This window comes from Ammodytes marinus, assembly GCF_949987685.1.
Source record: "Ammodytes marinus genome assembly, chromosome: 7".
Taxonomy (NCBI): domain Eukaryota; kingdom Metazoa; phylum Chordata; class Actinopteri; order Uranoscopiformes; family Ammodytidae; genus Ammodytes; species Ammodytes marinus.
Genome location: NC_137211.1, coordinates 26,240,235 through 26,255,681, shown reverse-complemented (window position 1 = coordinate 26,255,681; position 15,447 = coordinate 26,240,235). Strand labels below are relative to the sequence as shown.

General features: G+C 42.1%; 1 protein-coding gene across 1 annotated transcript in view; it reads left to right on the top strand.

Annotated features, from left to right (window-relative positions):
- Positions 1-7,841: 7,841 nt before the first annotated feature.
- Positions 7,842-15,447, top strand: part of LOC307252947 (SRSF protein kinase 3) — a gene marked incomplete at both ends in the record, with an annotated part of 34,341 nt that continues 26,735 nt past the window's right edge. Inside the window, one exon of the mRNA XM_080030769.1 lies at positions 7,842-7,921. Within this exon, the coding sequence (XP_079886895.1) occupies positions 7,842-7,921 (80 nt within the window). The remainder of the gene's footprint in view (positions 7,922-15,447) is intronic.

Genomic DNA, 15,447 nt, shown 5'->3' with positions numbered 1-15,447 from the left:
ATTTCCCACAAGAGTCTCAAGTCAACCATAAAACAATATGACTTTACCACTATGTGAAGAGTGTATTGATTTGAATAAGAAAAACAAAAAACCAATAGCAGCCTCGGTATATCTTCCAGCTGGAGCATAAAGAACAACAACTGTCTCCCCGTGTCCACAGCAATCAGTCAACACCTCTGAGTAGAGTGCTGTGTGGACAGCGAGAGCCTCCGCATTAGACATAAAAACACCTTTAATTATTTAACAGGTTCCTCAGACCTTTCCCTGACCCCACTGAGGAGGGTCCCACACAAATAAATAAATAAATAAATAACTGCTGTACACCACAGTGCATGGAGGAAGTTTTCAACTGTGGATGTGAGCTATACTTTATATACTTTATACTATACGATATATTTTTTATTATATATACCATATTCTAAAACATGTATTATCGTATTTCACTACAGTTATTATAATTGTATTGTTATTTTCATATACAGTATTCTATTTCGTCTACATTTTATTTTGCATTCTTAATTTAATTTATATTTATATGGTGCACCTTATATCTACACTTTTTATCTGCACTGTGTCCTTGCACTACTTTTGTGTTTATTTGTGTCTCAGGTGTTGCTCTCTTCACTTGTGTTTTTCTTCTTCTATATTGCATTGTTGAGAGGAGCCTGGGACTTAAGAATTGCATTGTGACTGCTGTTGTAATTGTTCTGCATATGACAAATACACCATCTTGGATCTATAGAGTATAGAATATACATAGAATATAATGGAGCTCTGAGAAGGATTTATTTGTGCCCCAACACACAGCATAATGCCAGAGAGAGAAAACATGTGAAGAGAAAGCTCTACAAGAGTGTAATATTTAGATAAAAATACAATCTTGTGCCCCATTACCTTGCAAGTGTGAATAGATTGCACACAGACATTAGACATGCAGTGCCACCTCACCTAACTGTCGGCCCCCTGGGGCTGCAATCAGAACAAGCATGACAGGGTTAAAAGGGAAGAGACTGGGAATCTGTATGTGTGTGTGTGTGTGTGTGTGTGTGTGTGTGTGTGTGTGTGTGTGTGTGTGTGTGTGTGTGTGTGTGTGTGTGTGTGTGTGTGTGTGTGTGTCTGTCTGTCTGTCTGTCTGTCTGTCTGTCTGTCTGTCATGAGCAGGTGCATGTGTCTTAGGTTGTGTCTGGTAAGTGGGGGAAGTCTCGGGCCTTACTCTTTACTTATTCATGAGCAAGAATAAGAAGTATACTTAGTAATAACCTCCACGCCCACTGTCAAAAGGATTTGAGTGGTGTCGGTGTGTCAGTGTGTGTGTGTGTACGTGTCAGTGTGTGTATGTGTGTGTCAGTGTCAGTGTGTGAAGGAGTGGCCCATCACAGTCTGTTAAACAGGGCTGAAAAATCTGCACACTCCTTTGAGACAAGGGAGAGCAATAGTCCTAATAAAATATACATATATATAAAACAAACCGATTCTGTGTGCCTCATGTATTATTGAGTCAAATCTGCTACCATACCGGCCTCAGATACAAGTTCTGTTCAGCCATATTAGTGTTGTAGCTCTGCTGAGATTGCATTGGTTGATGAGGTAGGTTCACCACTTTGGTCCGCGGTAAAATAACTTAAATATTTTCTGATCGGCAATGAAACTTATTACAGACATACATTGTGTGTCTCGATCTAAGGTGGCTGAACTTGGTGAGATAGATAAATGTTATGTTTCTATTTCTTGACACAAAATGGAAACCATCAAGCTACTGACAACAAGAATAGTAGGGTTACATTTTGTTCATCAAGTTGAATGAATGATAGAGTTCATTTTACACTTTCTAGAGCGTATCTATACCTTTATTCAGCTATTTTCTTGAACTACAGCTGAATACAGTCAAGAGTCTCCGGTGCCTAGGCTACTAACCTTTCAAGCCAGATAGTTTCAGCCTTGACAAATTCCCACTGTTACTCTAAGCAGGCCTCCTCACCTGCTCTTTGACCGAACAACATGCTGCAGTCGACCTATTTATAGACTATGACGACCCCATCGCCATGGGAACTTCCTCTTACTACCAGCTATAGCAGAAAGAAGATCAGAATGAATGACTGTGGTGTGGGACAAAGTGGAGACAGCGGGGAGGAACAGAGAAATACAACTGCTGTTAATGTAAAAGACCAGAAAGGTGGTCTGATTCCATATTGAAGACCTATCAAGACGAGGCTATGCAACATCACTTCATTTATCAACCAAATGACAACTTAATAATGTTCTTTTTAATAATCAGCTTCAATTGTGGGTTCCAGATTTTCAGTTACAGAAATCGACATGCCTTTTAAAATAATTGCAAGCAGAAATCCATACAGTACGATCCACAACAATAGGTCCTGATCGCAGAAGGTTGATCTACAGCCACAACATCTGTCTGTCACAGTCTGCTAATGTTGCAAGTGAGACCCCTTACTCCTAACCGCGGTGTGAGTGTTTGATAGTAACACAAATACCAGCGCCACCCTTTAGAAGGAGCAGAGGGGCGGTTTCTCTCATGCTCTTCGCCCACAATCTCCAGAGTTCATCAGTTGTGCCTGGTATGCGGCATGTTCGGCCAACAACCCTATAAATAACCCCTGCTGGACCATTAGACTGTCAACTGAGTTTGGGGAGGGGGGAAAAAAGGGGGTTCACAAGGAAACGATTGAGGACATATTCACATGTAAGCAAAGCTATATGAATAAACACATGGGTGGTCATAGGAATTTCATGTCGCAATTCTCCTGGCCAAAATACCTTTTTTTCCCACAGCATTATCCCGATAATCATTAAAAATATAAATGTCTCTAAAAAAACAAATGTTTTTTCACAGACAGGATACATATCTACGCCCCCTTGAAAAAAAATCAGAATGATTGCGGAAATAAAAACAGGACTGTACGTTTGTCGAGCTAGACAGTTTTTCGAAGATACCCATGAAAATATACACTTGTCCCGATAATAGAAATTCCCCATCATCAAAATGTTTTGTTATTTATTGGGGTTCGCCTCAAAATCTTAAACCACCCCACCCGTACATGAGACATTTCTACAGAACTTCAGTCCTATTGGGGTGAAAAAGGCCAATGGAGTATAATGACTTGGGGTGTTTGCCAACCGGTGAATTTATAGACCCTTTATACACTTCTCAGATTGTGGTCTCATCAGTGAACTTTTGCCCCTTACCATTCCTGTCTGTCCCTCTCTGTCTTTCTGTCCATGTTTATGAACTGCTGAGAGAGTCTGCTGTGCAAGTTCATTTTCTAAAGCTCCTAATGAGCCGTGACAGCCTACTGAACGCCTAAGAGCCCATAAATATGTGGGGTCAGCAGCACATGGACAGTGGGGAGGAGGGGGGGGGGACTTGGGCTCGCAGCCACCGAGCACTGCCTTGCATTGTTATGCCGTGGTGGAGAGTCTGCTGGCTGGCGTCTCGCCTGGGGCCTACACACTCTGCACCACTAGCATCTGTGGGTCCCATCCAGACAGTACAGTAGGAGGGAGAAGCACAGTGCCTATATGAGATAAGCATAGCCACCAGTGACCACATGCTGTAAAGGCTATCAGGGAGAGGATACAGAACAGGCACCAATGTTTTTCCTCAACAATACACTCTTGATTTAATTGATTTAGAAGTAGGGACTGGAAAGAGTTGGCATGTCTCACTGATGTCTTTGAAAAGCCTGACTGCATCAATGATAGGATGTAAACACAGCAATGATCAGGTACGATCCATTGATCTAAGTGTTTCTCTTCGTCAGAGCTTTTTTGTTGTTGTTGATTGGATCGAGGTGTGACACAGATAATGCAATAGCTTCCTTTATTTTTGACCCTCCAGTTCACCCAGGATGATGAAGGATGGTGATGACAGTTGTCAATGGCAATATTCAATATTTAAGCAGGTCTTTAAAAACAGTCCAGGCTCTGGCCACGGCAGCCATGTATCTATGTTGACATCATAGCAGCGGGACACATGGTATGCCCCTGATTAACTCAAAGAAGAGAGAAAACGCAACACAGTAGCCTAAACAAAGAGCAGTGGACATATTTATCTCACTATTGCCGATGTGTCAACACCCAACGGTTTAAATAACCACACGGAAATTACTATTCTGTCGACCAACCTACGCACTGCAGTGTGTAGTTCAATCCTTTTGGGACACTTTGTGGCAGCTTGGTACCGAAACGAAAGGGTGACACAGTTAGCTTACCTCTGTACCCTTCCCAACGTTTGAAAGTGGAAACGCAAATAAATGCGTGCCGAGCTACAACGGACTGAACTGCACCGCTCAGTGGAAACAACCCCTAGAATACCACTTATCACTGCGATTGAACCTCCAATAAATGGATTACAGTCTATAAATGCTGGTTCGACCAAGCCCTAATCGTTTCCAGTCGTTGACTCAGACAGCCAGTTTTAAAAAAAACAATTTGCACTAATCCTCTTGTGGAGCTACATTTTTCTTTTGGTGTGAGAACAGACGAGCCATACACTCAACTGAAGTTATAAAAATGGAGTCTGACATATTTGGAACAATTTCTTCCAATGACAGACATCCCTAGCCCGATGATACGACAGATGGTAAAAAACCTCCAACAAACAAGCTACTGTGAGTCAGAACCTAACGTTCCCTGTGCATGCATAACCCAAGTCCACTTTTGGTTGAGCCCAAACATAATAGACTTGAGGTGTTATCACAACCTTCATGTCATTTTCAATTCACATGTACGATAGGGCTGTGCTAAGAAATCGATACGGCAGATGGGTATATTTTTATTAATTTTTATTTTTTGTATTTTTCCTTCTTCTTTACCTTGTATACTATGCTTGTGAACAAATTTAAAATTGAAATTGAAGCAGTTCTTTGTTGTGGATAGATGTCAAGCGATATGCACAAATGCTTTCAATAAAAAATAATAATATTTGAAACAGAAATCGATACGGCAATATATCATGATATTTATTGCGTATGGTAATGTGAAGTCATTCCAATACACAGCCCTAATACAGTGTGCTTGCGGGTTTTGGACGGTTAGATCAGTAAAAGCAACACTAATATTATGAGAGGCAGATGTAACACATGCTCGGCTCCTCTCCATTTCCGTGGCCTTCATTAGGGGTCAATGGCGGTCTCTTCCCATTGCAGACACAGAGGGGACTTGTCTGTGGGCCCCTCCGGTTTGGGCTGAAGGGGCCCTCTGTCTGCTTTGCTGGAGGGGGAATAGTGTCCCTTTCACAGCGCTCGAAACCGAGTGGCTGCATCCAACGGACACAGGATAAAAGCCACTTCCACAAAGTGCACAGACAGAGCACACTTTTTCTTGTGCACACACCCACACACACAGACAGACTCGCTCAGGCCCAGTTTATGACAGGATCTTTTCACTCATGCAGACAGTATAGCGCTCTCCCTGGGAAAGGCAGGTGTTAAGGCTAGCTATCTGACAGCATGACTCGCATCACCAGTGACTTGAATCGCGCTTATGATCTATAATTGATGATCTGTCATGATCTCTATTGCTATGGTCAGCGCTCAACACACCAGCGCATCTGTACAAAATACATTATCAAAGAAGGCCATTTTATGACACTATAAGGCCATTTATTAATGTGTCAATGTGAGAAAGAGGTTATAATGTACAATCAACTCTAGTTTAATGGAACTATTAAAAGTTCAAAGTGTTGAGCAGGCTGGCTCACTTGTAACACTGCCATAGCTGACTGAGACACTTCAATAGAATGTGGGATTTTCCCACTATGACAAGTCAAAATACCTGCTGTGAAACAGAAATAAACAAGACATTATCATCATCTAGTATTATGGGTTAAAATATCTTAAAATAAATCATATAATAATTCATTTCAAAACTCAACTAATCACTATGTTATCTAATCATAATGCTTTCATAAAACCACCAAGTGTTCACATACCAGTTTACAGAGTCACTGACTCCACCTTTGAGTGCAGTACAATTTGAATGGAACAGTGGACTACGAGGAGTTGATGTATGAGGAATGCGATTAATGTTAACAGAAGCCTGCAACGGTTGATACCAGCTAATCCTCCACCAGCAATAGGAAACACAGTTTTAACCAGCAGTGGAAGAGAACTTCCTTTGGCTTTAACTTTGTGTCCTGCAACTACTGCAGTACTGTTACATACAGTTCAGACCGTTTAAACCGCTTATATACAGTTTAAACAGGTTGATCAATTGATTGATTGGATTTGTTGAGTGTGCAGTGCCTTATGGTGCCATATGGACTTACAAGACACTAAACTGCAACAACAACCTGGAGGCCACATGACATGACCCTGAACTTGCCTCTATTGTACAAACACAGTAATTGACCTCACTGTGTATTTAGCTTAACCGGGCTACACACGTGCTATCAACAAGCAGGAAAGCTTTGTGAGATTGGCTTATGATTGCCATATCAAAGAAGAGACAGTGTCAATGGCAGCAGATGAAGAGACACCACTATTTGATGGACGAAGAATATCATTATGAAATAAAAACTAACTTTTGAAATAAAAACTCATTTTTGGAATAAAGATTTATGAATGTATGAAATGGTAGGGGAAGACGGGGGAATGTGAGACATCGGGTAGTGTGAGACATCCCCTGTATCTAGGACATGGAACACATTTTTGGTCATGTGAGAATATATGTTTTCAAGCCCCTCTCATTTCCCCTTGGTCATGAAAGAGAGGACCTCATGGTGATGTTGTAAGCATGTTTTTTTCACATAAATGTCTTATTTGTATGTAAAAGTAAATGTTCTTGCTGTCAACTTAATCGATTGTTGTGCCTAATCAAATTGATTCAGGTAGAAAAACTTCAATCACACATGTTGATTAACTACCAACATATGAAACCATGTGATGATGATAACTGAAGATTAGCCTGAATTGCTGAGAGAGGTAGTTTTTTCTCAAATTGTGGCAGTGGGGTTAAATGAGACAAATGCTGTGGGGTAAAGTGAGACAGTGTCTGTGCCCTCTTTTAATGAATCCATTATATTTGAGGTAGCAAGGACACTAGTTTGAAAAAACAAAAGACAATGTGGGCTGGAAGTGGGGGTTGATGGTTGAAGGGGTGTCAGAAAGGGCATGGTTTGGCACGTATGTATGTGGGGGACAGGAGAGTGACCTTTTACATCAATAGCCTCTAAGAAATATGTCTTTATTCAATGAATGATCCCAATAAAACAAATGCAGAACAAAAGACTCAAAAGATGGAAAATGACAGCTGGGTCTAGTCCTGTTCTGAGTCCTAGATTGTTCTGGTTCTGATTGTCCTTTGCTCTGACCCCCAGACACTAGCTGGCTCTAAGGGTTCTGTGTTCTGACCCCCAGACTGTGACTGTGTTTTCAAGCTAGCTGTCAGGATTCTAACTGTTACAATTTGTGTTGTTATGGTAGTTTTAGAGTGTAAAAAGTAGGTGGTTCAGTTTACCCCCTTGATTTTTCTGGTCTGTCTCAGTTTACCCCACAGCTGGGGTAAAGTGAGACACATGACAACTTTTTTTGAATCATATTTTCACTGCCTTTTGTCTTGAAAAAATTCTGCTAATGCGCATTTCTAGGAAACATCCTGAATTAATGGGAAATGTGTACATTTCAGTGATACATAATTTTAGCTCGCTAAAAGGGGAGCAAATGTAAAAAGTGTCTCAGATTACCCCGTTCTCCCCTACAAAGGCTGTCAATCGATATATGCAATTTAGGAAAGTATGTGCCTTTGGCGAAGGGGGAGAGCTCTCTGCATCAGCTGTATAGTTGGTGAGCAAGGTTTAAGAGAGATATTTGTATCTTTGAGACATGCCCTACCTACAGGATCAACAAGGTAGCCCCTCACGTCATGGAGTCGGCAGCGGAAAGGCCAACCTGACCATGAGCAGGTGACATACTCCAGTGGTGATTCTAAAGTAAATGTAAATCACTTTGGTGCTGTGGAGAGAGCCATCAGACAGGGCTTTGAAGCTCAACCACCCAAAATATTTTTTACTTTATCCATTTATAGTCACGGATGCTTGGCAATACACAACGTTACTGCTTCCTGGTTTCCCAAGCTACGGGGCGGGACAAGGGTCACAGAACGTGTGTGCTTTAATCTACCCATAAAAAAAAATTAACGCTGTTAAAAGGAGTGGATATTTTGGATAATGCATTGCACTTTATTCATTCAAATTATCATATCATTATGGTTTATTAATATATTCTATATTGAACCATTTTAGGCTACACATATTCACTCCCTACAGCTTTTTAACCGTTATAGGCTTCATATACTTTCACATCCAACAACTTTTTAAATCCTCAGTAGAAAGTTACTTGAAAGATGTTGTCATAATTCTTTCATTTTATGAGGATTGTTATCTATATGATTGAGAACATATGTTCAATGTAAAGTGTAACTGGTTTCTCTCAGCACGATGAGAAGGCCTCTGGCCTCCTGACCCTGACTAGGTGGGAGACTGGTGCCGTCATGAAAATATGACAGAGTGGAACGGATGGTGGTGTAATTCTTCAACAGGCAGAAGGATCAAAGAACACACACACACACACACACACACACACACACACACACACACACACACACACACACACACACACACACACACACACACACACACACACACACACACACACACACACACACACACACACACACACACACACACACACACACACACACACACACACACACACACACACACACACACACACACACACACACACACACACACACACACACACACACACACACACACACACACACACACACACACACACACACACACACGATTGACAATAGCAGCAGAGGGCTCAGTTGAACTTTTTTGATCCAGGGATAGGCTGTGGGACTCCCTGTGTGTCCCTGGATAGCAGTAAAATGTGGCCACTTAAAAAAACCATTTAGTTCTGAATCTTAAAATGCATGTTTGAATATATATTTAACGGTCATGAAAGAGTGCACTGTGTGAACCAAAACTCAAAAGCGGACCATATCATACAATTAGGATAATAATAGTAGAACGCATTTGATTTGGTTAGTGGTAGCTGGTTTCAGTGCCTTACACTGCCCTTTAAATTGTGTGTGTGTGTGTGTGTGTGAGCGAGCGTGTGTGCGTGTTAAGTGGGCCGATGGTGGGATCCTTTACAAAGAGCCTCTGCTGACAGTGTAGCACCACAACAGCGCGGCCAGCAGCCAACAGTTCCTGCCACAATTATAGACCTCAAGCTCTGAGAGTCAAGCCTCTCCGCCACACTCAATGACAACATGAGAAAGAAGAGGGAAGAATGGATGACAAAGCAAAAACCAGTTTGGAAAAACTACAGTAGCCTATGTTTGCTTACTGGAACACACTGCCTGGTGTCTTTTGTAAGATAATTGGGGACAGACACACCTTTACCTAAGTAATTCAGCCATGCAACTTATCTTTTAAATACTGTATAAAGCATTGAGGCATGTGGTTTGATTGTCGCCATTTAAAGGGGCAGTTCAGAATTTTTGAAGTGTAGTTGTATGAGGTACTTATGCATAGTTAGTGTGTTACCTTGTGGAGATGGCTGTCGGCGCAGTCATTTTAAGGAGTTTGGGGGAGACATTGCTGTAGAGGAAGTCACCATTGTACTGTTGCAGAGGGAGCCAATGGAAGAATGCTTTCTTGCCACGTATATAAATACTAACCTTAAAAAATACACATCTGTTCAAGTGTACGCTAAATGTAGCAACATCTTTTCCAAACTCCTTAAAATGACTGCGCCAGCTCCATAAGGTTAGACTAACTACAACTACCTCATACGACCCCACTTCAAAAACACTGAACTATCCCTTCATTATTTGGAGATGAAAAGGCAATTTATTTCAAACAAAATGTCAACAGTGGATTAGTAGTGCATGGGCAGGTGAAGGCAGAGAGACACAGGGTTACCCCTCCCACCGTGCTGGTGAACTTCGCAATTAATAAATAAAATCTAAACAAAATAAACTTAACCAAAAACCAATGTTTGACAGCAACAATTTCACAGTAATATAAATGGACTATTTCTTTGACCAAACGCAATGGCTCACTGTCGCAAAAATAAAAAGACAAAGGCATTTGCATTCTGTCTAAATGGGGACAAAGCAGGCCTTAAAAAGTTTGTCTGTGGCTAGTTTCAGAGCATCACGTCAGCTCACGAGGACACGGTCATTGTGTGACAGAATGTTAAGCAGGGACGGGCAGTGGGACGTGCATGCGTATTCATTTGTTTGTGGATGGCCTGCATACATTACCACCTACTGCTTGTACAGCCACATGTCCTTTTCCAAGTCACACACACACACACACACACACAGTCTCTCACACACACACACACACACACACACGCGCGCACACACACTCACAGCCACCGCCTCTCCTTTCACAGCACTCAATAGCCTGAGAAAAAGGCCTTTGTTGTCCCGCGTTGTCGTGACGACGTGCCTGGGCGGAGTGAATAGAGAGTGAAGGTCTATCTAGCACTCCCCAAAGTCTGTGGGCATTTTAAATCAGCCTGTCACACTGTCTGTGGTCCAGCACATTCTCCTCTGCCCGTTTGAGAAAGACCAGGGATGCTTTTTTAGCCATCTTCTTTTTTTTAATAAAATCAAATTTCATTTGATGAATCTGCGAACTCTGGCAAATATCAAGCCTGGCTTTATTATTGAATTACAGAGTTGGTGAGGGGGAAAACATTTCAAAATCCAGCCACGAGAGCAGAATATTATTTGCTAATATGACTGTTTTTTTCTAGGGGGTAGAAAAATCAGGTCTGGTCTGGCCTCTGCCCATCCTCCACTTTAATACGTTTTCATGGCTATGGAAAGATGTCCCTAAGCCCTAAAAGAACCACAATCTAATTCCCCAAGGAACTCGCTGCATTGCTGGATGTTTCTAACTTTGGAGCTAGGATCAGAAAAACATGATTTGTTTTATTCATGAGTCAGTTTTTGCAGCTCATGACCCGTGGCGACCCTTTTGAATCATAACATAGCCTAAGTCCCCCTCAGCCATTGTTTTGCTGCGCTGAATTTGAGTTACTGTAGCCTACTTCACCTCTGTTTTGCCTGTAAAATACTCGAGCTGTAAGGCAGAGCCCACCCTCTATACTTATTTTATTTTATATTAGTAGCTTCAAAATGGATCCTATCACACATTGTTCATTATAGTGCTTTTTATAGCTAAAAATACCCTGATGCCTACTACATCCGGCTGAGATTTTTAGTGTTGAAATCAGCATACTATTTGGAAGTTCTGACCCACAATCCAGTGCGTACCAGAAGGGACGTCATGTCGACGCAGCCTGTGTATGGAAACAACCAGGGATGCAATGCAATGGATATATAAGCAAGAGGCAAGATTAAGGCGCAATGTTAAGATGAAATAAATAAGTAAAAGTATGTCCCAATTGTATACCTACTGCATGCTAGCTAGATTATTTTTATGGTCAGATATAGTATGTAGAATAGAAAACATAAAGAGTATGCAAATTGAAGTGCAGGGGTAGAACAAATAACTTGATATAAAGCAAAGAAAGAGGCCACTGGCCACATATGCAATGGTATGTCTGCAACTATTTTGTCTGTGGACACCAAAACAACTTTAAAGTCATTTATCTCAGATCGGCACTCAAGGAAGGTACTGCCTTGTTCTTTTGTAAGGCAGCCCTCTCTGTCTCACCCTCTTGGACCAATCCCCTGGCCTGCCTGCCTGTCTGTCTGTCTCTCTCTCTCTCTCTCTCTCCGGGCCTGCTATCTCAGGCGCCTTTTCTGGATGCCACGCATTTTCTAAATGTTTGGTCAGGGATTCTTTTGCGGCTGTTGTCCCCCTGCACGGCTGGCGGTGATAAACGCTGCAGCAGTTATACCATTACATCACTGCTTAACTAGCTAGGAAAATATACTCTTTGAGGTCAGACCAGAGCGTGTATGTCTCTGAATAAGCCCTAATGAAAATGTGAATTCCCCTCACTAAACGGTAGGGTGAATATGTATCCTCACAATCTGCTTATTGTAAGTGCGCTGAAAAAAGAATCTGGTGTTAAGACACAGCCTAGGCTCTGTAAACTGGGGATGTAAACAAAGGGAATGCCAACAAAGGCACCACAGCAGTAAACATACCCATTTACAGAGCCTAGGCTGTGTACTAACACCACATTATTTTTCTTATGGACAAGAAGAAGATTGTGAGGAGATATTCACTGATTTGACAAAAAGTGATTTTGTCAACAAACACTGTCCAGAATTGCTTACCCCACCTTTAATGTGAAAGCATTGAGCAAAGACTTTAATGGTACTGCAGCTATCATTCATGTTTTCCATTCTAGAAAACAGGATGAAGCATTTGTGTGACATACTTTTAGAAACACATCATCAGTAGTCCCATTTCCCATGGCAGCGCTTAATTGAAATTTGAGACCCGACGTGCTGTGGTTTCCCTACTTCCTGTAGAACATCATACTGTACATTCCATGACCAGAGCTTCTTTTATTTTGAGTTGTCTTGTTAATGATTTAAGACATATGTCCCTTAACAACAGCAAACCTTTAGAAGGACCCATGGTGCAGTCAGCTATTAAAGGTGGAGTCAGTGATTCTGGAGAACGCTTGTTGTCAAAATCACTTAATTGTCAAAATCTGTGAATATCTCCTCATGATCCGCAACCTGTCCGTAGAGTGTGTGTGATGAAAAAAGTAATAATACACAGCCTAGGCTCTGTAAATGGGCATGTTCAACGGTGGGCTGCATTTTTTTTTTCATACCCATACCTACCAGTTCACAAGCATTCTCCAGAATTTCTTACTCCACCTTTAAGTTAGAAAGCTAGGCTAACACACTTCCACTTGAAAAGTGGAAGTGTGTTAGCCACTGTGAAACCTTGCCTGCTAGAAAATCATTGATTACTAGATGTTCCTTCACAGTCATGTTATATCAACAAAATATAATCAAGAAAATAATATCCTGCCTAAAAGCCATGGCTGGAATATACATTTATTTCCCTATTACCTCTATGTATCTTAAAGCAGTGCCAACTGGCGCTTGCAGTCAGCCCAGTTGACCTGTGTTGACCTGAACTTACTTAGGAGCTATTAGGAACGGATATTAAACCTGATGGGGACTCTTTCATGATCCAAATCGTGATGCTGTTGTTGTGGTTGTGCTTTAGTATTTCTAAAGAGACATTTGTTTTGTTTCTGACAGTATTTGCTTCTCCAGCCTTGGTTGTTGGGGGGGTTATACCTGCAGTGTTGGGCCCTTCATAGCTCACTGGCCTGGACCGCTCACTCTGTGTGAATGCATGCAAAAAAAAACTGTCTACTTTCAACCCAGACCTGTTTCATCTGCAGCCAGGGAAGCCATACAGACATAATCCCACTCAATCCCCTAAAAAGGGGACCAGTGACAGGCGTTCCTAATTTACATTTCATTGCGGCTCACGCTCTGACAGTCCTAAAGGGGTTTTGCGCTCACTGGGTAAACTGCTGGTGGGTACTTCCGGGTCACAGTGTGTGGGCCCGCCCGGCCTACACGCATTAGGATGGCTGCTTAACCAGCATGGAAAATGATAATGCTTTTCTAGTGCTTTGATGAACGCTGCCTAAAAGCTGCTATCTAAGTAGAGACAAGTGTATATACAGTATTTGATTAAGCTGTGATGTTGGGTTTATTTTTTTCTTATTTTCTCCCAAACTGTGTGGAACATTTAGAAGGAAAAAAACTGTCCGGCACTGATGAAGCACACTGATAGTTATCACTGATGAAGATGAGTTTGGTGGATACTCACAGAAATATAAGGGATTTCAAAAATTAGGATCGAAGTGCTCGTAATTTGTTATGTCACCTCAAATGAATAATACAAAAAGCACCACACACACACACACACACACACACACACACACACACACACACACACACACACACAATATGATATGATGTCCAATAAAACTAAGAGTCTCATACAGTATATTCAATATGATATGACTTCTGCTCATTCAGCTCCCATTTAAATCGGTGGTTTTGGAGTGTAGGCAGGTGGGAGTGATGCCCTGGCCTTCTGTCAACAAGCCGTGTGACTGACAGCTTCATTAGAGAGAAAATGGAACGCCCCCAACACCCCCAAAGACAGACACACACACACACGCCTCTGCCTGGTCTCTTCAAGTGGGAGGGCTTCAATTGTCAAACGCCTAATAGACTGTGCTCTCTCCATCTTACCCAGGAACCTGCGAGTCGTAAGTACGTGAAATTAACACATACACACACACACACACACACACACACACACACACACACACACACACACACACACACACACACACACACACACACACACACACACACACACACACACACACACACACACACACACACACACACACACACACACACACACACACACACACACACACACACACACACACACACACACACACACACACACACACACACACACACACACACACACACACACACACACACACACACACACACTCACACACTATCTGAATCTCTGGCAGAAAATCAAAGAAGATTGATGAGTTGAGCCAGGCCCGTGTTGAAGGTCTGAGGTGTGTGATTGTGATCGGGGGGACAAAGGAATGACTGGCAAAGGTTAAGCATGGGATAAAACCCCTCAGAGAAGCAGGGAGGGCATTCTACATGCCATTCATCACACCAGCTCGCTCTGTTCATCACTTGTCATCTTCTCCCAACCAATAAGCAGCAATGTCACTGGTGGATTGTGGGAAATCAGCTGTAGTATTATTCACTGTGATTAGAAAATCGGCATGGAGGTTCGGTTATGAAAGCACAATTTTAAAAAGGGGCAGTCAGTAATTCTGGAGAACGCTTGCTGTAAAAAAATCACAACAACAAAAATCTAATTCAATGAATATCTCCTCACGATCCCCCAAAAACATCCAGTGTAAATGCACAGCCTAGGCTCTGTAAACGGGTATGTTAACAAAGTGGGTCCCACCGTAGCTAGCAAAGCAACATGCCTGTTAACTGAGCCTAGGCTGTGTATTAACACCGTAACACTTTTTTCAGAATGGCTGACCTCATATTTAAGTATGGTGGCAGCACAATATACAATGAGCTGCACTATGAGACAGAGCCATGCTGCCACGGCCCGACTGCGTCTCCAAGAGGGTGTGTGTGTGTGTGTGTGTGTGGCTACAAATCAGTAAAATCCAGACAAATGCCAAGCAAACTGCTCCTGGATTGTGAGGTCTTTGTGTCGAGGTGGGGGCACAGCTCAGGCGTAGACCCAACACTAATAATATGGCTAATGGCTTAGGGAACCCCACTGCTTCTTTAATTGAAGCTGGCTCTCCCCAAGACCAGTGGAGAAAGCCAGATAAGAAAACAGCCAAGAAGAGGGGAGAGGGGAAGGTTTAA